The sequence below is a fragment of the Colobus angolensis genome, unplaced genomic scaffold, assembly GCF_000951035.1.
Source record: "Colobus angolensis palliatus isolate OR3802 unplaced genomic scaffold, Cang.pa_1.0 Scaffold44, whole genome shotgun sequence".
Lineage (NCBI taxonomy): Eukaryota > Metazoa > Chordata > Mammalia > Primates > Cercopithecidae > Colobus > Colobus angolensis.
The window spans coordinates 178290-202177 of NW_012117821.1; the positions used below are offsets into that span (position 1 = coordinate 178290).

Below are 23888 nucleotides of genomic sequence, written 5' to 3' on the forward strand. Positions count from 1 at the left end.
CTGATGGTGCTGCTCACGCTGTCCACTGCAAGACTCCACAGAGCATCCACCTACCTCGTTCTTTTCCAGGCTGCATTCAGACATCACCTTGTCCCCCTGCTCCTGGAAGGTGATGATGATCAAGGCCACAAAGATGTTGACAAAGAAGAAGGGAAAGACCACAAAGTAGACCACGTAGAAGATGGACAGCTCCATGCGGTACCCAGGGCTCGGCCCCTGCTCCTCATAGGTGGCATCCACGGAGTGTTTCAGCACCCTGGGCCAAGGGGACAGCATGTGTCAGGGGAACCCCCAAAGGAGACAGCCATAAGAACTCAAGACCTGCATCACAAGGATGGGTCTGCTTCCACGCCTGAGCCCAGGGATGGAGGGAGGAAGGGAGGCCAAGCTCAGGGGCTGCCTGCCCCAGCTACGGAGAGCAGGATGAGCACTCACATGGGCCAGCCTTCTCCCGTGGACACTGTGAACAGCGTCAGCAGAGCCCAGAGCACATTGTCGTAGTGAAAGTCATATTTCTTCCACTGCCTGGGCTGAGCTTCCACTTCCTCCTTCTCATAATCCAAATACTGACCCCTGGGAATAAGAACATGGGAGGTTAGAGGGCAAAGACAAAAGATCCAAATAAACCCACGTATCAACCGACACTGAAGAGAGTGTTGAAACCATTCCGTGCGGAAAGAATGGCCTCTCCAACAGATTGTGCTGGGACAACTGGATGTCCACATGCAGAAGGATGAATGTGACCCTACTTTATTCCACAGACAAAAATTAACTCGTGATGGATTCAAGACCTAAGTGTAAGGCGCTACAACTACAAAATGCTTAGAGGAAAACAGGGGCAAAACTTCATGACCTCAAATCTGGTAATGGATCCTTAGATGTGACACCAAAATCACGAGCAACAAAATAAAAAATACAGAGATAAATTAGGCTGCATCAAAATCTGACATTTTTGTGCTTAGAGGACATCAAGAAAGTAAAAAGATAAATCCACAGAATGGGAAAAAAAATACTTATTTCCTAATCCTCTGTCTGATAAGGGAGTTGTATTTAGAATATGTAAGTAACTATCCTAATAAATTTAAAAAAAAAACAAATAAAAAATGGGTAAAGGATCTGAATAGACACTCCTCTGAAGAAGATACACAAATGGCTATTAAGCACATGAAACGCCACTCAACACCAGTCGTTATCAGGGAAAGGCAAATCAAAACCACTGCAAGACACCACTTCACGTGGACGATGATGGCTGTAAGTTTAAAAATACCCGAACTGAAAAGATGGAAAACAAGTGTTGGCAAGGATATGGGGAATTCAGAACCCTCATGCATTGCTGGTGGGAATACACAATGCTTTAGTCACTTTGGAAATAGTCCGGCATTTCCTCAAACAGTTAAACACAGAGTTACCCAATTACCCATTAATTCCACTTCTAGGTACATACCCACGAGAAGCGAAAACAGATCCACACAAAAATGTGGGCACACATGTGTACGACAGCATCATTTATAACAGCCACAAGGTAGAAACAACTCAATGTTCATCAGCAGATGAAAGAATAAGGAAAATGTGGCACAGCAGAGAGCAGATATTCAGCCGTAACAGGGAACAAGGCTCTGACACAGGCCACTGCGTGGACAAACCTGAAAACATCACGCAAAAGAAGCCACTCACAAAAGACCACACACTGTATCATTCAGTTTACAAAAAATGTCCAGAACAGAGAGGGTTACAGAGATTAAAAACAGATTCCTAGTTGGCTAGGGGTGGGGACAGGGACATAGGGGATGATAGTTAAAAGGTGCGGGTTTATTTTTCTTTTTTTTTTGAGGTGTTGAAAACGTGTTCTAAAATTGACTGTGGCAATGGTTGCGTGTACCTGTGAAAACACTAAAAACCTCTTAATTGCACACTTTCAGTGGATTGTTATAAACAAACAGTATAATGTGTCAGTTATACCTCAATAAAGCTGTTATTTTGTTTTTCGGGGGTTTTTTTTGTTTTTTTTTTTTGAGACAGACACTCGCACTCTCACCCGGGCTGCAGTGCAGTGGCACAATCTTGGCTCACTGCAACCTCCGCCTTCCTGCCTCAAGCGATTCTCCTGCCTCAGGCTCCCGAGTAGCTGGGATTACAGGTGCCCGCCACCACACCCGGCTAATTTTTTGTATTTTTAGTAGACACAGGGTTTCACTATGTTGGCCAGGCTGGTCTCCAACGCCTGACCTCGTGATCCACCCACCTCAGCCTCCCAAAGTGCTGGGATTACAGGTGTAAGCCACTGCGCCCGGCCTAAAGCTGTTTTGTTTTTGTTTTTGCTTTTTTTAAAACCCCATTACACTGGGTAAGAATGACCTTTTCAAATAAACAGTGCTGGGTGAATTGGATATCTATCATCAGAAAACATATCTTAACCCATACCTCATGCAACACATAAAAATCAACTTTCAAGTAAATTGCAGATCTTAATATGAAAGGCAAAAATAACACTTTTCAGAAGAAAACACAAGAAAATATGCCTGGCCTTGGGATAGATTTCTTAAACAGCATATAAAGAGTACTTAGCATAAAAGAATAAAAAGGATCAGTTGGACTATATTAAAATCAAGAACTACGGTTGGGTACAGTGGCTTACGCCTATAATCCCAGCACTCTGGGAGGCCAAGGCAGGAGGACTGCTTGAGCCCAGGAGTTCGAGACCAGCTTGGCAACATAGCAAGACCTCGTCTCAACAAAAAATGTTAAAAATTAGCCAAGCATGGTGGCACGTGCCTGTAGTCATCCGAGCTACTCAGGAGGTTGAGGAGGGAGGATTATTTGGGCCTGAGAGTTCGAGGCTGCACTGAGCTGCAATAGCAGCAATGCACTCCAGTCTCAAAAAAAAAAAAAAAAGGAAAGAAGAACTTTGTTTTTTAAAAGACACCATTAAAAAGTAGAAAGCACCATTCAGAGGAGGAGAAGACGTCCACGATCCATACATGTGACAAAGAGTTCCTGTTCAGAACATTACATGATTCCTGGTAACCAACAGGAAAGAAGCAGACAGCAGACACAGGACCACAGGCAGACACTTCCAGAAAAGAACACCTAAGCAGCCAATCCCCCTAGGAAAGGGGGCTCAATCTCACAAGTATAAAATTAAACCACAGTGAATGACCACTACACCCAGAAAGGCAAGACAGAAAACACCAAGATTTAGCTAGGATGTGGGGCTGGAAAGAGTGTAATTTCACACAAGGGCCTGGCAGCATCTACTAAGGCTGAGCACACACACATCCAGGACCCGGCAATTCCACTCCTAGACAGATACATCTCCCTGAACTGCTACTGCTCCCTGGCGGACATGTGCACGTGCAGCCACGTTCCCAGCCACAAACAGCCAAGTGCCCATCACTCACCAGTATAGGAGGAAGCTGCATGATATTCACATAGAGGCAGCTGGGACACTGCTGCGTGGGCATTGCCTGGCCCAGGGTCCACACCGGCAGCTACCCAGCTTTTCCCCAGCTCTTCCCCAAGTCCCTTCTCCTGTCTGCTTTGGAGGCAGGGCTGGGCACAGGAAGCTCTGAAGTCTCATGCGGACAGTGACAGTGGCTCCAGTCATCGGGCAGTCCCTCTGCCTTACAGCCCAGCCAAGATCTCTAGGGCTCAGAAAAGCCCTGTCCAGTGGGCACCTTGAGCTCCCTGGATGTCTGTGTCCCTCAGAACATATCTGGTTCCTGACCCTGCTGAGGAAGAAGTGCCGGGGGGCCCTGGTGTGGTGCTGGGGAGGGGATGCATTCCCATCTTCTGTGGTGACACTAGCACTTCTCAAGCAAGCCCCTCCCTGGCCCTCAGGCAGGGTCCGTGATGCTCGCAGTGGAGTCTCCCACGCCGTGTGACCAGCTCCACCTGATCCCAAGGGAACTCCCAGTGTTGTCTCCATCATGGGACTGTGTGTCTCACCTTGCACCCTGCCTCAGTTTACCTGCAGTCTCTCTCCAGCTCCTTGGATTCATCTGTGCAGTAGAAAAACTTCCCTTTGAAGAGCTGCACCGCAATGACAGCAAAGATGAACATGAAGAGCATGTAGACAATCAAGATGTTGAGGACATTCTTCAGGGAGTTCACCACACAGTCAAACACAGCCTGCAGGAGGAGGGGCGGAGCCATGATGAGGGGGTGGAACCATGGTGGGGGGGTGGAACCATGGTGGGAGGGTGGGGCCATGAGGAAAGGGGTGGAGTCATGGTGGGAGGGTGGGGCCATGAGAAGGGTAGGGCCATGGGGAGGGGTGGAGCCATGAGAGGGGTGGAGTCATGAGGGCAGCCACAGAGCCATGATGAGGGGGTGGAGCCAAGGTGGGAGGGCATAGCCATAAGGGAATGGGTGGGGCCACGAGGAAAGGGGTGGAGTCATGGTGGGAGGGTGGAGCCATGAGGGGAAGGGTGGGGCCACGATGAGATGGGTGGAGCCATAGTGGGGGGTGGGACCATGAGGAGGGCAGTGGAGCCATGACAGGAGATGGAGCCACAGGGAGGGGCTAGAAGCAGGAAAGGATGTGAAGGGACCCAGAAGAGAGGACCTACAGGATAGAAACCTGAGGACCACTGAGGTCCAGGTGGCCCCCAGGCATTCCAGGGCCCTGCAAGGCCCTCAGGCCCATGACCGCAGAGAGGCTCCACCGCCAGCTTCCTTGACACAGAAGACTAGTGCTGTGTCTCTTGTGAGGGGAGGCCTCTTGGCCCGGATGGAGGGGCAGGAGGTGCTAGAGGCAGCGGCCGGATGCCTAGGAGGCACGACCTCACAGGTCAGAGTTCAGACATGGAAACAGGAATGACCAGGAGCGCAGGCCGAGCTGCACCAGGAGGGGCTGGGCCTGTGCAGAGACAGTGCAGCCAGGCTCTGCCCTGCACTTGCACCCTGCCCCTCAGGAAAGCAATTTGGGCAAACTGAGGATAAACCAGTAGGCTCCAGGACAGAGACACATGTGCTCTGTGGCCCGAGGCCAGCCTGTCATCAGCCATCACCACCTGAGGCTTTCTCTCGGGTCTTTCCCAACCTGGAAGCTCAGCCTTCCCTGTGCACACGATGCTGCCCTCAGAGCTGGGAAGACACCTCCCAGGCTGCCCTGATCTGGCTGTGACGGGAAGGTGGGGCCACAACTGTCTCCCACAAAGCAGCCTGGCACAACTGTGGATGACCACTGCACAGCGCCACTCGGTGCCACTCCTCCCTGGACCCAGTGGGCCTCCGACGCCTTCCCCAGCTGCCTGCCAGCCCACTCCTTCACATACAGGTTCTAAGCAAACCTTCTTCTCTAAGTCCCACATTGCCTCAGGTCTCAATGGCTTGATTTCCAGTAAAAGAATCTGCTGCATAAAGGTTTGGGAGATGAAGTGAGCCGAAACTTTCTTCTCTAAGTCCCACATTGCCTCAGGTCTCTATAGCTTGATTTCCAGTAAAAGAATCGTTTGGGAGATGAAGTGAGGTGAAGCACGTGAAGCAATTCACACAGGGCCGAGCACAAGCTCACAATGACTAGGTTTCTCGTGGCCCTATGAGTGTGGGTTTACACTCTGTCTTTATCCAGAAGCTCAGCCCGTGCCCATCCCCCTCTCAGCAGCCAATGTCCCAAGCCCCTGACCTCCAGCATCTCCCTCCACCACCCTGCACCTGTCCCGCAGCCTTTTCCATACTGCACTGCAGCTGCTGAAGAAAAACCTTGTGCTGCGTGGTCCTGCTGGGCTAAGGAGGATTCTCACAGGAGGCTGCTGGCAACAAGGTCTACTTGGGATAATGGGGGCTTACAGCTGAGTGAGCCCAACTCCCTCACGCAGGGGTGTGATGTGAGCACACACACTCATGCACACACATACACATGCACACATGCACAGCACATCCCTCAAGCCCCAACTCCAGGCTCCAACCTTGAGCTTGGGCAGCCGTTTGATGGTCTTGAGGGGCCGCAGGACACGAAGGACTCTCAGGGACTTGATAGTACTGATGTCTTTCCCTTTGGATCCTCTAGAAGGGAGAAGCCACAGATGCAGACAGGCAGGAGGCGTGGGTGTGCCCGGCTCCCACGTGGCCCCCCAGGGCCTGGGTCCTGCTCCCCTGTGTGTTTTGTCTCAGCCTCCAGGGTGGAGGACACATGAGCAGAGGCCTTGCCCTGCAGGCGCCACAGGCCACCATGACTCTTCCCAGAGGCTGCCTGGCCCAGGCCTCATCTAAGGACAGGAGCTGGGACCAGGACAGCAGCATCTGGTGCATAAGGAGAAGAACCATCACCCTGACACCCATCCCACCCACCCCAGCTCCCAGGAAAAGAGGACAGAGGGACCTGCAGACCCAGAAGTGGAGGCCCACAAGCACATTTCTAGGGCTAGAATCTTCTGGAAGGGCTTTTTTCCTTGCTTTTTGGGCTGGCTAGAGGGAGGTAAAGGGGACTTGTCTGGCCTCTGCCCTACAGATCTCCTCAGTCGCCCTAACATTCCTCCCGCTGACATGAAACTGACAGCAAGAAGACAGAAGAGGGGAAGGAGAGTAAGAAAGAGAAAAAGTCAGACCAATACAGAGGCAATGCAAGAGGCAGGGTGGACTAAGACAAACAAGGGGAGAGGGAGAGAGGGAGGGAGGGAGGGAGGGAGGAAGAGCCACAGAGACAGACATATCAACGCGACCCAGAAAGCAGCAGACAGGAAAACTCATGCAGGGCACAGACAGCAAGACAGGAAGTCGGGGAAAGAAAATTCCAGGCACAGAAGCAAGCAGAAGTACAGAACCAGCGGGCCTCGATCAGGGCCCCTCCAAAAAAAAAGCCAGGGCAGACCCATGTAGCTGCCTCAGCCTGTCAGGGACACAGAAATTAGCAGGTTCTGGAGACTGGACCTCCCATGACCCTACTGAGGCCGGGCCGGCAGTGTCGAGGAGAGGTTTCCTCCTAAGAAGGTCCCCGTTCTCAGAAGCAAAGCCACTCTACTTGGTGGGAGGTGAGGGTGGGAGCTGAGGCCTCAGGGCTGGGTGGGATTCACTCACACATGGAGCCCTTCCCTACCCTGCTCAGAGGCCACATCCCACCACACTCCCCGGGGAAGGCCAGCTTGTAGGGGCAGCCCTGCCCCCTGTGCTCTTCCTGGGGCTCCAGCAACACTTGGGGCTGAGCAGGGAGTGCTCAGTCACCCTGAGCCGTGTGGCTACACGGTCCCTTCTTCTCCCCTGACTGTAGCCTACACTCCAGAATCAGATCACCTCCCCCTGAAACGCTTCCAGGTGGGAAGAACCCAGCCTCCTGTCTCCATCACCCCAGTGCTCCTGACACCTACTCTCAAATCAGCTTCCTCCACCAGCTGAGGGAAGAGGGGACAGGGGCAGGAGGGAGGGGATACTGTTTTGTCGCCCAGTAAATGAGGCTTTCTGGGAGAGTGTCCAACCGGGGCCTACTACTTTTTTCCTGCTCTGAGGCCGCTTGGATGGGGCCAACCCCTTCCCCTCCTCCTGACTGGGGGACCCCTGGCTGCAGTGTTCCCACTCCCAAGGCCTATGTTGATGCTTTAGCAAAGTTCTCATTCCTTTATCACAGAAAGAGGAGACAGTGGGAACTGCAGGGGGCTGGAGTGGAGAGGAAAGAGAGGAAAGAACGCCACTCTTCCGGAGAGGAGCTGCACTGGAAGCACCTTACGATGTCCCCGGTCCTTAGGCTGTGGCCACAGGTGGCATTTCCCTCCCGGAGCCCTTGCTGCCCTCCAGGCCAATGGCCCCAGTCTCCAGCCCTCACTGGGGACAGCCTGCTCACCAGGAAGCTCCTCACCAAGAGCTGACCATGCCCAGTTCCAGCCCAGCTCCAGCCCAGCTCCCCGCCCCGCTCCCAGAGGCATGGCAGGAACCCCTGGCCGGGGCCTCGGCTCCCGGCAGCATGCGCCCCGATGGGGTGAAGGTGGATGAGCGGGGGGTGAGGCTGGAGATGAAATGACCCAAAAGGGGCTGCTGGAATGCTGTGATGTCAGGGGCGGCGTGTGGGGGAGAGCAGGCATTACCCCACGAAGCTCCTGCCGAGTCCAGCAAGAGGAAGACAAAGAGAACAGAGTCAGTGGCGCCAGGAGCAGCCCTCCCAGCAGCTCGGAGAGATGTGGACCCTCCCTCATGTCTGTCGTCCACTAGGGGTCTTCCTTGTCTCTGGATCTCACCCCACAACTCCCCGCTGTATTCCCATCCCCAGCTGTAGCTGAGCCCGCAACGACAGCCTCCATGCAGGGTCTGAGGAAGCCAATTCCAGGTCCAGCCACAGCAGGGCCAAGCGCCACTGGCTCGGGAGTCAGAGACGTCTAATGCCCCAAGAGGGGAAGGCGACCACCAGTTCTGCCTTGGGCGAAAGCACCAGAGGTCTCCCCGGGTCAGGAGCAGACTTGCCTCAGAGCAGGTCAAGGTGAAGTTGCCTCCAAGGACCCTGGGAGGCAAACGCTGGGCACACCAGAGGCTGTGCCACCCAGTCCCAGAGCCACAGGCCACACCAGGGCTTCCCAGCCCCACACAGTCCCCACCCCTCCAGGCAGGGGGGGATGGTCCCAGGGTCACAGGCCACGCCAGGGCCCTACCTAGTTTGAGAGCCACAGACAGACCTCAGGCCCCCCTAACCCCACGCAGCCCCGCCCCAAGCAGGCAGGGACAGTCCCACATAGACAGCGACAGAGCCACAGGCAGCCCAGGGAGGCCCACAGCAGGGCCTCTTCCTTCTTCCCTCACCCTCATGCCCATCGTGACTCTGGGGGCTCTCCCCAGCCAGAGCAGAGCAAACGTTACTTACGAGAAAGCAAACGCCACCAGGGCGCCACTGACCACAATGAAGTCCAGAATGTTCCACAAGTCCCGGAAATAGGCCCCAGGGTGAAGCAGCAGTCCCAAGTCGATCATCTAGGAGGGAGAAACACACTTCAGGTACATGATAATCCAGAAAATTTAGGCAGAGGCCAGGCGTGGGGGCTCATGCCTGTAATCCCAGCACTTTGGGGAGGCTGAGGCAGGCGGATTGCTTGAACCCAGGAGTTGGAGACTAGCCGGGGCAACACGCTGAAATCCTGTCTCTCAAGAAAAAGTAAAACATGGCCAGGCACAGTGGCTTACGTAAGCCTGTAATCCCAGCACTTTGGGAGGCTAAGGCAGGCGGATCACCTCAGCTCAGGAGTTCAAGACCAGCCTGGATGACATGGTGAAACCCCATCTCCACTAAAAATACAAAAAATAGCCAGGCGTGGTGGTGTACACCTGTAATCACAGCTACTTGAGAGGCTGAGGCATGAGAATTGCTTGAACCCAGGACACAGAGACTGCAGTGAGCTGAGATCACGCCACTGTACTCCAGCCTGGGTGACAGAGTGAGACCCAGTCTCAAAAAAACAAAACAAAACAAACCCAGAAAGACAGGCAGAGCTAGGCTCCAGAGTCATGAGGGAGGAATATAGCTCTAGGTCCCCGTGGAAGGCTCAGTGTGGCTGAGTGTGCACGCATGTGCACACCTGTGACTTCAGTGCACCTTAGAGACACCTGCGCACGCCCTGCCAGAGTAGGGAGGCACAGCCTAGGTCACACCCCGCAGGGCCTCAGTGGGCCTTTGGACCTCAATGCCGTGGACCCAAATATCCTTACACGGCTCGTGACCAGCTGAGATCCTGCTGGGCTGGGCTCCCAGCTTCCCTTCAGCCTGAATAAGACTGAGGCCTCCATCTCCATCTGCTCCTCCACCGCAGAGCTGTAGGCACACATGGCCCCAGGGAGCTCAGAGCTCGCCCAGATCCCCTGCAGGCAAGCTCAGAGCAGCAGGACGGCAGTTCCACAGACCTTCACTTGCATCCTGGCCCTGTCACTCCTGCTGCTGCAATTCTGGGCCAGCACCATAACCTCACTAAGTGTCTGTAAAATGGGGATAATGACGCCCACCCCGCAAAATTTTGCAAGAGTGAAATAGCAGAGGTAACGCGTTCATGCATCTGCTGTCGGTGCTCCATACGCACACGCTTCCCTGTGTGCATGCATGCGGGCACACACACACCCTAAGCTGCACGGAAGTCACGGATGTGCAGCTGTGTGCACACTCAATCACACTGAAAAGGGCCACACTAGTCAGTCAGTGATATGGGGGAACCTCGTACCAACACTTAGAGGCAGACAGGGAAGGACTCTGAATCTATCATAAGACAAATGCCCTCCTAAATTCAAGTCTTCAGCACCCACTTCCAACAGTCTTCCAACACTCTCTCCCAGGTCTCCTCCTCCCCGAGCCAATGCCACGCAGCCCTCCTCCTTTGCTGTCCCAAGAGGGAGGGCCTCCACCCACATGTGCACACTGGAGAGAGACTGTAGCTCACGTGTTCAAGAAACCAGGGCAAGTGGAGGCCCAGGCACGACGCTGGGGAGCACTCCCAGTGGGCGATGTAATTTTCTCAGTGAACGACAAAGCCTCTTTGCACACGTTCACGTGCTGAGCACACACCCAGTTCACACCTACCGTATGTCTTAAGAGTTTATAGGAATCGTGGTTCAACCCCTGCCCTGGTCCCATCTCAATCATGAGGGAGGGAGAGCAAAACACTGGGGTCACGAGGGGCAGCCACATATCTCACCTTTATCACCATCTCAAAGGTAAAGACACCAGTGAAAATGTAATCCAGGTATTTCAGAGCCTGAAACCAAAAGGAAGGTTACTCTCAAAGGCTGGGCTGAAATCTAAGCCAGGGTGCCCTCGGTGGCTCCGAGGTTTTCCTCCAGGCCTCTAAGCTGTCAGCCAGGGAGCCAGGAAGCCTGTGGACAACGGTTCTGGGAGGGGGTCTCCGACAAGCCTGTCTGGGAACAGGCCCCCTCTGCCGCACCATCTTCCTGTCTCCAGACCTTTGGTCCTGCACTCCCAGGCACACAGAGAGAGGAAGGAGGGGTGTCCTGTGAGAAGACAGGACACCAGTCCCACCCCGGCCCCTTGGGCTCCTGGGAAGGCACCCAGCTCCCGCCCCACAGCCTGGCGGGGGCCCAGCCGTCCGGGCCACTCACATTGTTCCTGGGCGAGTCCGTGCGCACTGGGTCCTCAGCAGCCAGGGCGATGCTGCTCAAGGCGATGACCACGAGAATGACCATCTCGAAGTACCTCATGGTCACGATGTAGTGACAGAAGCGGCGGAGCCTGTGAGGGAACGCACGGATCACAAGGCCCACCCGCTGGGTGCGCCAGCCCCCTGCCACAGGGCAGGCTCAGCCCGTCCCAGAGGAACGGCTCTGGGCTGCCTCAGGAAGCTGTGGCCCCAGAGCTTCGCTTGGTCCCTGTGGTTGGAGGTGGCAGCCAGGTGACAGAGAGCGGCTGAGATTCCTGAGAGGGCCTCCTGGGATAGGGAGTGGGGAAGGCTGCAGACCCTCACAGCAGGGGTCAACAAAGCAAAGCTCACAGGCCAGATCGGGCTGACTTGTTTGTGTGAATAAAACTTCCCTGGAGTACAGCTACATCCACTCATTACCAACTGTCCACGCAGCCAACAGCAGTCGAACGCCAACAGCATCAACTACCCAGCCCTTTCACAGAAGAGGTCAGCTGTCCTTGGAAAGTTCTCTGGGGCCTGTGCGGGGTGTGTGCCCTGTCCAGGCTCCCAGGGTGCATATGAACATGCTCCGCACACTGCCACATGCTCGCCTTTTGCTCCAGTCCCATCTGCCTGACTCACTTGTTCAATATTACTGAGCACCTACCCATCACAAGGGCTGTGCTCTGGCGGTGCCTCCCCCGCCTCGCAGGCATGCCCGCCGCCCCCAGTCCCTCTCAGCTCTTCCTCTCACCCACACCTACGAACCCCCAAGGGCCATCCACCTTAAGCGGCTGCCCACATCTCCCTCTTCCTTGAAGGGAACTCTGCCATCTAGCTCCTGCCCCTGTGTCCACAGAGCTGTTCATCCCCGGCCCACCGCCAGCCTGCCGCTGCCTCCACCCTTGCCACTTCCCCTCCTTAAAAGGGCTGCCTTTCCTTCTCAACTTGTGTCTGGGTTTCTGGCACTCAGCTCTACCCCAGCTCAGATCCTAAGTCCACCTGGCCACGAGACAGCCCCAGCCGCCCCAGGCTTTGCAGGGTCTGCAGGCGGGACCCCAGCAGCACTGCTGGTCTCGGTGAATGCAGTGCCTTCCGCCACTGTCAGGCAGAAACTGGGTGTCATCCTCGATGTCTCCTTCCCCTTCCACATCTAATTTATCACCAAATTCTGTAGATCCTGCCACTAAAATTCCCCCACACGCAGTTAACTTCCAAACCTCACCACTATGAGTACCCTGGTCTAACCACCACTGCCCCTCCCTGAAACCCTTACCATCTACTCAGTGGCCTCCATCTGCAGTCTCCCCATAAAAGGGCCCTGCTGGGCTGCAACCCGAGTGCCCCCACCGTGCACATGTCCCACGCTTCTCAGTGTGCTCCAGGATGGTGTGACCCCCCAACGCCGCAAGAGAACACCCAGCTAGCCCCGCCTACCCTTTGTGTTCCAACCCAGCTCTGTCCTCAGCTGTTTGCCAACTGCTGGCTTCTACTTCTGGGCTACTGTGAACACTCCGCTAGTTCCTCCCTTCTCCCCTCTTCACCTTAACTCTTACTCATCCTTCAGGTTTCAACCAAGATGTCACTGCCACCAGAAAACCTCCCTGGCCTTCTCTCACCTGCTCCCAGAATGCCAGTGCCTTCCTGTGTTTCCATTTCCACACCGGGTTACCGCCCCTCACCTGCCACTGCACTGCTAGTCCTGACACGGCAGGGTCCATGTCTGTCTCCATGACCGCTTTACTCCTAACCACAGCAGAGCACGGTAAGCTCCCAAGACATGTGTGTTGGATAAAAGAATGATGGGAGGGAGGAGGCAGGAAGAGGGCCAACACAGGGCTTGGTGGAAAGACGGTTGGGTGGTGAAAAAAGAAGGGGGATGGACAGATTAGTAACCAACAGGGGCATGTCCACGCAGCCTTGCTGCCCTCTGCCCTCCCGGGCACCTGCCCAGCTCCTGCTCTGGCTGGGCAAGCTCTTGTGTGGCTCCACCCCTGCTCTGCCTCTCCCTCTGCCTCCTCCTCCTAAAGCTCTGCTCCAGTCTCACCCCAGAAGCCCCACCTGACCTTCTCATCTACGTTTTAGTGCCCAATGGTCCGCATCTCCCCGCCTTGCTTTGTGTTTCCTCCCAGCACTTATCACTATCTGCATCTTATGTCTTCTACTTACTTGTCGTGTCTGTTGTCTATCTCTCCCACCAGCACACAGGTTTAGCAAGGACAGGGGATCTCACCTGTTTTGTTCATTCCTAGCTATTCCCAGCACCTAGAGTGCTGTCTGCCACATCAACACTGGCTGGACTAATGGAAGCCCCGGACTTTAGAGTGGATGACGGATGCATGAAACGCGCAGGTGCGGACACACGGACAGACATGCAAATAAACACAGTGCACACATGCATGCCACACAGGCGCCAGGGATGGAAGTGTGTTTGAGAGACAGGGCAGACGGGGTCCCTGTGTGCAGAGACACACACACGCCACATAGGAGGTGAGGAGCCTGGGCCTGGAGCTCATCCCAGCTCTGCTGAGGCTGCCTGTGAACAGTCACAGAACCTCCTGTGCCCGCGTCCTCTTCTGCAGAATGAGGCCACACGGGCACACGCCTCTGGGGACTGCTGTGGTACTCAGAGACCTTTGTCTACATAAGTGTGCAGAATCAGTGCGCGCTGGCTACTGTGTTCCCATGGGTCGTGATGCAGGGGGTGAGTGGGCAGCCACACACACCAGCAGGCAAGGAGACTCACAGGTTGGTGGGGCTTAAACAGAACATGGAGCTGTACGGGACGACGGGCCGGGGGCCGCTCCTCATCAAGTCATCCGCTTCTACCTCCTTCTTCCCCTCTGCTTGGCTTTCCAGGTCCACGTTACCACCTACAAGGACACAGGCCACGGAGTAAGGAGTGTGGTACACACAAAGTCACATCGCGTGGCTCTCTCCCAGCTCCCATGCCCCCAGCACTTGCGTCAGGTCCTCACAGGCCCACCAGGGATGGGCCTGCAGCTGAGAACACCGCTTCACACACACGACCACGGTCTACGACAGCCAGGACCACCGTCTGCCGCAGAGACATGAACAGACCCTTCCTCACCTCTTGCTGCACCAAGGTTGGGAACAACACAGAACCCAGCACTGCCTCTGTGGCTGTGGACCCCCCTGCCTCGCTGGCAGGTCTCGATGCGCTGAGAAGCCCAGAGCCTGGTGATACCTTCCCACTGCTTCTGCTGGGACCGCGAACCCGCAGCACAGGGAGGAGCAGGGACCAGCCCCAACCCGCAAACCCACAAGGGCTCCCTGTACTTCATTGTCCAGTCTCCCTTGACCTGGGATTTTCTTCCTCGGGATCCCAGGAGAGGGTCCTGTGAGGCCACAGAGCTTGGAAGGACAGTCTTCCCGGGGGGAACCCAGCCTCTGCTCAGGCCCTGCTCCCTCGCCAGCCCCCGACTCGTCGCCTCCTTCCCCCAGGGCCCATCTTCTGCCGCTCAGCACCCCACCCCACCCCAGCTGTGCTCCCACAAATCAAACTCCCCAGGGCTAACATGGCCACCACCTTGTTGTTTTTTTAAGATAAATTTTGTTGTCCCTGCCCAGTGTTTTTTGTATAATAATTCTTCATTTTCAACTATCCCACTGTATATTTTAATTCTGGTAGGTGACACAGCTCTTGAGACCTCAGGGACACCAAGGAAGACGTGCAGTGACTTGGAGCTGCCTCCCACTGCTGCAACTCATTTTGAATTCTTTAAAGAAATATCAAAGCAAATAGGATTTTAAAGAGCAACAAAGTGAAGGTGCTAATCGAGAGCCCGCTGTGGAGCCCTTGACTGCTGGCCACTGTGAAGCCCTGCAGAGAAAGACTGTGCCAGAGAAAAAAAAGCTTCGAGATGAGCATGAAAACAGTCAAGGCCACAGCAGTCGGGGTCTATACCACTGAGGATGCTGGCTCCAGAGCCAAGATAACCAGCCCCCGCCCACGAGCACAAGCTGTTTAAAGCGACCACTTTTGAAATGGGCACCATCACACTTCCCTGTTGAAAATGAAAATTATGTAATCTGAGAAAGCAATCTGGCAAAACTTACTTGAAGCCCTAAAAAATTCTACTAATTTATTAGATATTACCTGCTAAGGAAATGAAGTACGCCCACAAAAATAAGTATTCCCAAAAGTTTTTGTTGTAAGTTTGTTTTTTTGTTTTTTTTTTTAAATTTGAGAAAGGAGACAGTTTCGCTCTTGTTGCCCAGGCTGAAGTACAGTGGTACCATCCTGCAACCTCCGCCTCCCGGGTTCAAGCGATTCTCCTGCCTCAGCCTCCCGAGTAGCTGGGATTACAGGCATGCGCCACCACACCCAGCTAATTTTTGTATTTTTAGTAGAAACAGGGTTTCGCCATGTTGGCCAGGCTGGTCTTAAACTCCTGACCTCAAGCCATCTGCCCTTCTTGGCCTCCCAAAGTGCTGGGCTTACGGGCGTATGTTGTAAGTTATTTTACAATAACAAAAATTATAAAATGCACAACCATAAACTGACTACATAAAATATGCAATATTTATAAGAAGCACCATACTATGGATATTAAACTTGAAACAGCTGTGGTGGAAGGGATCCCTTGAGCCCAGGAGTCTCAAGCAATGAGACCATCCTGGGCAAGATGGTGACAGACCCTGTCTCTACAAAGAAATTTAAAAATTAAAAAATTAGCTAAGGGTGTTGGCACGTACATACAGTTCCAGCGACTCCAGAGGCTGAAGCAGGAGGATCACTTGAGGTCAAGAGTTCGAGGTTACAGTGACCTACAATGGCACCACTATACTCTAGTCTGGGTGACAGAATGAGATTCCATCTCTAAAATAAATGAATAATTAACTTAAGTAAACTGGGAAAAAATAATCAGTCTGGATTCAATGAAGACTTTTGTTGCTCAAAATAAATATAACGAAGATGCCAGAGCTTGGATGGAACTATTTCTCATGAAATTGATTTACTACAACATAGGAAATCATATGAAAATCAAATGATCAATCATAGGGAAAAAATGTCAATTAAGTCAAAGCAGAAGAAAGAATGGAAAGGAAAACAAGAAAACTGCAACAGACTGAAGTCATTGTTGGAGAAAGGCTATTTTTAAAAAGACTTAATAGTTAAAAAAATTAAATCTCTGAAATAGGAGACAATGAAGCAAAACAGCGAGCTCTGGAGGGGAATACAGAAAGGAAGAGAGCCCTCACCAAAAACAGCCACGGGCAGACACGGCCCAGGTGCTTTACTCCTCCTGACAGCAGGCGACGGCAGCACAGGTCCCCCTTGAGGCTGAACTGAGCAACTGCCCTTTCCCGTGCAGGGGTAGGAGTGCCAAGCCTTGGGCTCACTTCAAGGTGGGGAAGCTGAATGAGAATCATCCCCAAAGGGGAGCTAAAGTAAGCCCAGACTGGCAGCACCCCAGGCTTCTGGAAACAACAAATGCAGATCCACTCTGACAAAAACTTTCCTCAGTTGGCCTGCAGAATCCCCACAGATTAGGGGGCAAACTGGAGATAATTTAAGCTGTTATTTCCCAAGATATCCAAGAGAAAGGATTTCTCTCCTGTACATCTGGAGAGATATATGCTATGTGCCATCCTTGGGAAAACTGAAAACGTAGTTAATTCATTTTCTGTAGGGCTTCATCATCTTACAAAACCCTGGTTGAGAAAAGGAGGATGTGATGTTTAATACTGAGTGTCAACTTGATTGGATTGAAGGACACGAAGTACTGATGCGGGGTGTGTCTGTGAGGGTGTTGCCAAAAGAGATTAACATTTGAGTCAGTGGCTACGGAAGGCAGACCCACCCTTGACCTGGTGGGAACAATCGGATCAGCTGCCAGCAAATGTAAAGCAGGCAGAAAAACGTGAAAAGGAGACAACGGGCTTCACCTCCCAGCCTACATCTTTCTCCCATGCTGGACGCTTCCTGCCCTCAAACATCAGACTCTAAGCTCTTCAGATGTGGGACTCGGACTGGCTCTCCTTGCTTCTCAGCTTACAGAGAGCCTATCATGGGACCTTGTGATCATGTAAGCTAATACTTAATAAACTCCCATATATATATCATATATATAGTATATATCCTATACATATGATATATAGGATATACTTACACCCCTAAAGACTTCATATATATAGATAGACATATCATATATATACGATATATATAAATATATAGAAGATATATATTCTATTAGTTCTGTACCTCTAACAAAACCCTAATACAGAAGATTAAGATCAGTCATATATGAACTCAAAAGATCGCACCAAACACACCATGAAACAAGGTCACCATGACTGAAAGACACAAGAGAAACAATGAGTACACTCACTTCGACCCCCAAAAACAGCAGAAACAATGCGTACACTCACACCCCTAAAGACTTCAGATACAGGAATTCTTAGATGAGATACATAAAATAAGTAAATACAGGCCGGGCGCGGTGGCTCATAACTGTAATCCCAGCACTTTGGGAGGCCGAGGCGGGTGGATAACTTGAGCCCAGGAGTTCAAGACCAGCCTGGGCAACAGGGAGAAACCCCATGTCTACAATAAATACAAAAAATTAGCTGGGTATGGTGGTGCGCCTGTGGTCCAACTACTGCAGAGGCTGAGGTGGGAGGATCGCTTGAGCCCAGGTGATGGCTACACGAAAAGCCCAGACGTCATCACTATGCAATAGATCTAATGTAACAAAACTGCATTTGTCCCCCCTAAATCTATAAAAATAAAAAAAAATTATTGACAGGTCAATCAAGCAAAATATTAACGAATATAAAGAATATTTGAGAAATACAACTAACAAACCTGATTTAGCATACAAATATAGAAAGCTCAGACCTCACAAAATTAGAGAAAACATATCCCTCTGAAGCACATACAGAACAAGAACAAAGGAAAAAGCTGACCATACAGCCCAGGCACAGAACAACTGCAAATGAATTTCAAAGAAAACTATCATACAGACCATGTTCTCCTAATCACAGTACACAAGTCAGAAATTAAGACAGAAACCAGAAACAAAGAGATTAATTAATATTAAAATTTTACATTTGGAAACTGAAAAAAAGACTGAAGAATTCATGGGTCAAAAATGATATAGTCACAGATGGTACAACTGTGTCCAAAAAAACCAAAATAATCTACAGGAAAATTACTTAAGAGTAATGAGAGTTCGACGATTCTGTGGCTGAATACAGAACCAACAGATGAAACTGCTTATTATTTCTATGCAGTAGAAGCAAATAGTTAGGAAAGAAAAAACTTTTAAACAATACCATTTAAAAAACAGAATAAGCAAGGTAAAAAGACAAAAAGACATTTTCAGGATAGAAGAAAAGAGAGATAAATACAAAAGTGAGATTAAAATCCTACAATCTTCTATTTGAATTACAAAGGCCATGGAATTAATGACATATTTTTCTCTTTTTTTTTTTTTTTTTTGGAGATGGAGTCTTGCTCTGTCACCCAGGCTGGAGTGCAATGGTGCAATCTTGGCTCACTGCAACCTCCACCTCCTGGGTTCAAGGGATTCTCCTGTCTCAGCCTCCTGAGTAGCTGGGATTGAAGGCATGCCCCACCACATGCGGCTAATTTTTACACACTTTTGTTTTCTTCTCAGTAGAGACGGGTTTCACCACGCTGGCCAGGCTGGTCTCGAACTCCTGACGCCAGGTGATCCACCCACATTGGCCTCCCAAAGTGTTGGGATTACAAGCATGAGCCACCGCATCCGGCCACTTTTCTCTTTTTAAAAAGCCCACCAAAAAGCCTGAAAGCAATAAGAACCTAGTAGCAATGACCACAGATGGCTGTCTCTAAATATCTTATCAAAGGAGCCACGGCGTCTTGAGTCAGGTTCTACAGAAGCACACCGTGAGGTGGGACGGGCTCCCAGAAGAAACCAGAAGGGAAGAGAAAAGCAAGACAGGGAAGTGAAGAAGCCAAGCAAGGGCGCGCTTCAGACCAAGTCCTGCAAAGGTGGCTCAGGCTCCCACAGAGACACTCTGGGCTCTCGTCTGAACCAGAAGGTTGTCCTGACTGAAGCCAGAGAGCTGGCTCTCCTACACCTGCACCTTCCCTTCATTGGCTAAGTGCCACCTTGGGGGATGCAAACTCCCATGCACTTCCCGTGGTTCCCGCAGTCCAAGGGAAGTCTCTGAAGAGGAGCTGAAGAGGAAGCCCCTGGAGGCAAAGGCCACCAGAGTATGGGGGGTGACAGGGTGGAATCTACAGAAATCATAGCAGTGTCCAGCGTGTGCTGCTTCTTGAAGAAATAAGCAATTCCAGATCGGGGGCAGGAAATGTGCACAATGATCCTGGAACATGCTGTCATAAACGAAAACCAGAGAATTGTCAAACTGTATTCCAGGCCTGTGAGAAGGGCAGAAAATCAACTTGAAAGGGTGAACAATGGCCAAGATAGGACAATTTAAGCACCAAAAGTAATAGTGACTGCAAAGAACTGAAATACATCAAACACATTCAAATTCAAAAATTTACAATAATAATTTGCTTATAGCTCTCACTGGTCCTATCTGTTAAAGGGCATTGATTCCTTATTTTGAAAACTTATAAATAAAGGGACAGAATGAAGCAAGTACCTTGTTCAATACACATACAAACTGCATTTCAGGGTAACCAAGCAGTTGATGAGGTAAGATCTTTCTTACAGAAAAAGTCAAAATAACAAACACAGAAAGAATCATGAAATTATAAATTCACCATTTTGTGACCCTCACTGAAATCACAGATCTGGGTAACAATCAACTATGTCACTAGAACCATTTGGGGAAAGACCAGTGGAGAACTTTACAATGGCAGATCAGGCTAAACCCACTGTTCCATGTTAGTATCACCCAGAGAGACACCAGACATGACACAGCTCCTGATACTATGAGGCAGGAAGTGTACACCACCACCTGGAAGCCTTCCAAAAGAAGGGAACGGGATTCTTTCCCTCTCTCTTTTTTTTTTTTTTTTCTGAGATGGAGTCTTGCTCTGTCACCCAGGCTGGAGTGCATGGCGCGATCTCAGCTCACTGCAACCTCCACCTCTCAGGTTCCAGTGATTCTCCTGGCTCAGTCTCCTGAATAGCTGGGATTACAGGCGCTTGCCACCACGCCTGGCTAATTTTTGTATTTTCAGTAGAGACAGGGTTTCACCATGTTGGCCAGGACAGTCTCGAACGCCTGACCTCAGGTGATCCTCCCACCTCGGCCTCCCAAAGTGCTGGGATTACAGATGTGAGCCGCCGCGCCCGGCCTGGATTCACAACAGTCTCTAGACATCCTTTGGTTGTCAAAACTACGGGGTGCTCCTGGCATTGAGAGGGTGGAGGCCAGGGATGCTGCTAGGCATCCTAAAATGCAGAGGCCACAGTCCACAACACAGCTTCAACAGCTCCAAGGCTTAGAAGCCCTGTTCCGGATCTAATTACCAGGTAACAGAATGCACTGAGGACAGGGAACTGTACCAAACACCACCACGACGCAAACAACCAAACTGAGAAATTCTACAGAACAAACCATATGTTCTCCTCAACAAATAAATGGCATGAATAAGGAGAGGAAAACTGTTTTAAAGTAAAAGAGACTTAGACAGATTAAGCAAACTCAAATGAGTAAACCTCATTTGAATCCTGACTCAAACCAACTGTAAAAAGTTATTTTTGAAATAACTAGTAAAATTAGAACTTGGAAGAGGTGTTAGATAATATCAGGGAATTATTATCAACATGGCTAAGTGTGACAATGCTCTATGGCTATGATAAACCCTTAATTGTCAGAGACGCTTACTGGCATATTACACCTAAAATGATACACAAGAAAGCAAGAAGAAGCATAAGTGAAACAATACTGGCGAAATGTGGGTGACTGCTGAGGGTGGAGACGGAGCACGGGAGTTCACTGCATTTTCTCCACTTTCCCGTATGTTTCAATTCTCCACAATAAAAAGGATTTTATTTAAACAGCCCCAGAGAGAAGACAGAGCCATACATGTGAACAACAATTTAGACGAATGACTGGCTTCTCAACAGAAACAACAGAAGGCAGAAGACAGTGGAGCAGTCTCAATACGCTGAAAGAAAGATAACAAATGAGAATTCTCTACGATGTAAAACCACTTCTCACAAACAATGGCAAAAAAAAAGACTGTTCAGGCAAGCCAAGAGAATTTACCACCATCAAACCTCACTAAAAGAAATTAGGGGGAGGTGAGCAGATCACAAGGTCAGGAGATCGAGACCATCCTGGCTAATACGGCAAAACCCCATCTCTACTAAAAATATAAAAAATTAGCCAGGCATGGCAGTGGGCTACTTGGAAGGCTGAGGCAGGAGAATCACTTGAACCCAGGAGGCAGAGGTTGTAGTGAGCCGAGATCATGCCACCACTACACTCCAGCCTGGGCGACAGAGTGAGACTCCGTCCCAAAAAAAAAAAAAAAAAAAATTGGAAAGTTGTTCTTCAAGCAGAAGGAAAAAAAAAAAAAGAAATCCAGGCCGGGCGCGGTGGCTCAAGCCTGTAATCCCAGCACTTTGGGAGGACGAGACGGGTGGATCACGAGGTCAGGAGATCGAGACCATCCTGGCTAACACGGTGAAACCCCGTCTCTACTAAAAATACAAAAAAACTAGCCGGGCGAGGTGGCGGGCGCCTGTAGTCCCAGCTACTCCGGAGGCTGAGGCAGGAGAATGGCGTAAACCCGGGAGGCGGAGCTTGCAGTGACCTGAGATCTGGCCACTGCACTCCAGTCCGGGCAACACAGCGAGACTCCGTCTCAAAAAAAAAAAAAAAAGAAATCCAAATGGATGATCTGAAATATAAGGAGTGGTGAAATATGAAAAGGAATAATGGGATCAATTGCAAAACACAGGGGAAAAGAACAAGATAGAGAAATCTCTGTCAATTAGAAATTTAAAATCATACTTATTTAAAAAAAAAGCTCATGAATCAAACAAGAAATCTCAATCACGCTTGGAAAAAAAATTAAAACAAAAAATGTAAACTTTCAATATATAACTAAAATATATATATTAAATATATATATATATATAACTAAAATAACTCTAAGAGTGAAACTTACCAGTTTTAAACACATTAGCAAAGTAGAAAAGTGCAATGTCATGAGCTGACTATCCAACTAATGCATTGGAGGAAGAATATTACAGTACACAAACACAAAGTAGAAGAAAGGAAGTAATAAACAAGAACAGAAATTAGTGAAACAGAAAACAAAAATACAGTAGAGAAGATCAAGAAGGACAAAGACTGAGGCATTGATAAACCATTTAAGAGGACAAAACTTCAGGGAAAAAAGAGTTTATCAAGGGAAGGAGGGAAGGAGGGAGGGAGGGAAGGCTACCAGAAATATAAAAGAGGCCACGGGCCGGGCATGGTGGCTCACATCTGTAATCCCAGCACTTTGGGAGGCCGAGGCAGGTGGATCACGAGGTCAGGAGATCGAGACCATCCCAGCTGACATGGTGAAACCCCATCTCTACTAAAAATATAAAAAATTAGCTGGGCGTGGTGGCGGGCACCTGTAGTCCCAGCTACTCAGGAGGCTGAGGCAGGAGAATGGTGTGAACCTGGGAGGCGGAGCTTGCAGTGAGCAGAGATCGCGCCACTGCACTCCAGCTCGGGCGAGAGCCATACTCCCTCTCAAAAAAAAAAAAGGGTCCACAACTACAAATCCATCAGAAACTTAAAAGATAATACGAAACTGGTTCCTACAGATATTGGCAGTCATCTTTTTTTCTTTCTTTCTTTCTTTCTCTCTCTCTCTCTCTCTTTCTTTCTTTTTTTTTTTTGAGACAGAGTCTCGCTGTTGCCCAGGCTGGAGTGCAGTGGCGCGATCACAGCTCACTGCTCACTGCAGTCTCCACCTCCCGGGTTCAAGAGATTCTTTTGCCTCAGCCTTTCAAGTCGCTAGGATTACAGGTAGCCATCACCATGCCTAGCTAATTTTTGTACTTTTAGTAGAGATGGGGTTTCACCATGTTGTCCAGGTTGGTCTTGAACTCCTAACCTCAAGTGATCCACCAGCCTTGGCCTCCCAAAGTGCTGGGATTACAGGCATGAACCACTGTGCCCAGCCAGCGGTCATCTTTTTCTTGAGATGATGTAAGATAATGAAATGCCTACATGATGAGATGAAGCGAGGTGAATGACATAGGCATTGTGATGTAGGTGGAAAATTCAAGAAGTAATTCCTAAGTTTTAAGTCGCTAGCTGTTCTAAGTATCATGATGAAACCCCACACAGTTCTACTCCATCCCACCTGGACTGCATTAGTCACTTAACAGCCATCTTGGTTCTGAGGTTGGCTGTCATGGTATTGCAGTAATTATGTTCAAGTAACCTTTATTTTCCTTAATAATGGCCCCAAAGTGCAAGAGTAGTTATGTAATAAATATTTTCAGACCACAGTGGACCTCGGATAACAGAAAGCTAGGAAAGTGAAACCATGGATAAGGGGAGACTACCATCTATAAGATCCTTGGACATCACATATAAGGTAAACATAAGATTCTAAAAGGTGGAATGAAGAAGGAAAACATTGGCTAGGGACCTTGGGACCTGAGGAATGGCACAATAATAAGTTTCTCATTTGAGTTTTCTTTTATGCTTCATATATATATCCTAGATTTGGTACTAGTGAATCCAACAACCCAGAAATGCCAATAGGTACAGATTTTTTAAAGGCTCAATAAACCCAGCTCTCCCTCGTGAAAGGACTAGGAATGAGGCAGCCTAGTGAGATATAAAACTTATACACAATAATCACGAAACAACAGCCAAACTACACACACACACCAAAAA

At 50.3% G+C, this 23888-nt stretch overlaps 1 protein-coding gene across 1 annotated transcript in view; it reads right to left on the minus strand.

Moving 5' to 3' along the window:
• The window catches only part of CACNA1B (calcium channel, voltage-dependent, N type, alpha 1B subunit), a 274453-nt gene that overhangs the window by 76276 nt on the left and 174289 nt on the right, over window positions 1-23888 (minus strand). Inside the window, exons 21-29 of the mRNA XM_011957386.1 lie at window positions 13783-13909; window positions 11017-11146; window positions 10596-10655; window positions 8783-8889; window positions 8016-8027; window positions 5910-6006; window positions 3968-4128; window positions 436-573; window positions 55-256 (exon numbers count right to left, since the gene is read on the minus strand). Of these exons, the coding sequence (XP_011812776.1) occupies window positions 55-256; window positions 436-573; window positions 3968-4128; window positions 5910-6006; window positions 8016-8027; window positions 8783-8889; window positions 10596-10655; window positions 11017-11146; window positions 13783-13909 (1034 nt within the window). The remainder of the gene's footprint in view (window positions 1-54; window positions 257-435; window positions 574-3967; window positions 4129-5909; window positions 6007-8015; window positions 8028-8782; window positions 8890-10595; window positions 10656-11016; window positions 11147-13782; window positions 13910-23888) is intronic.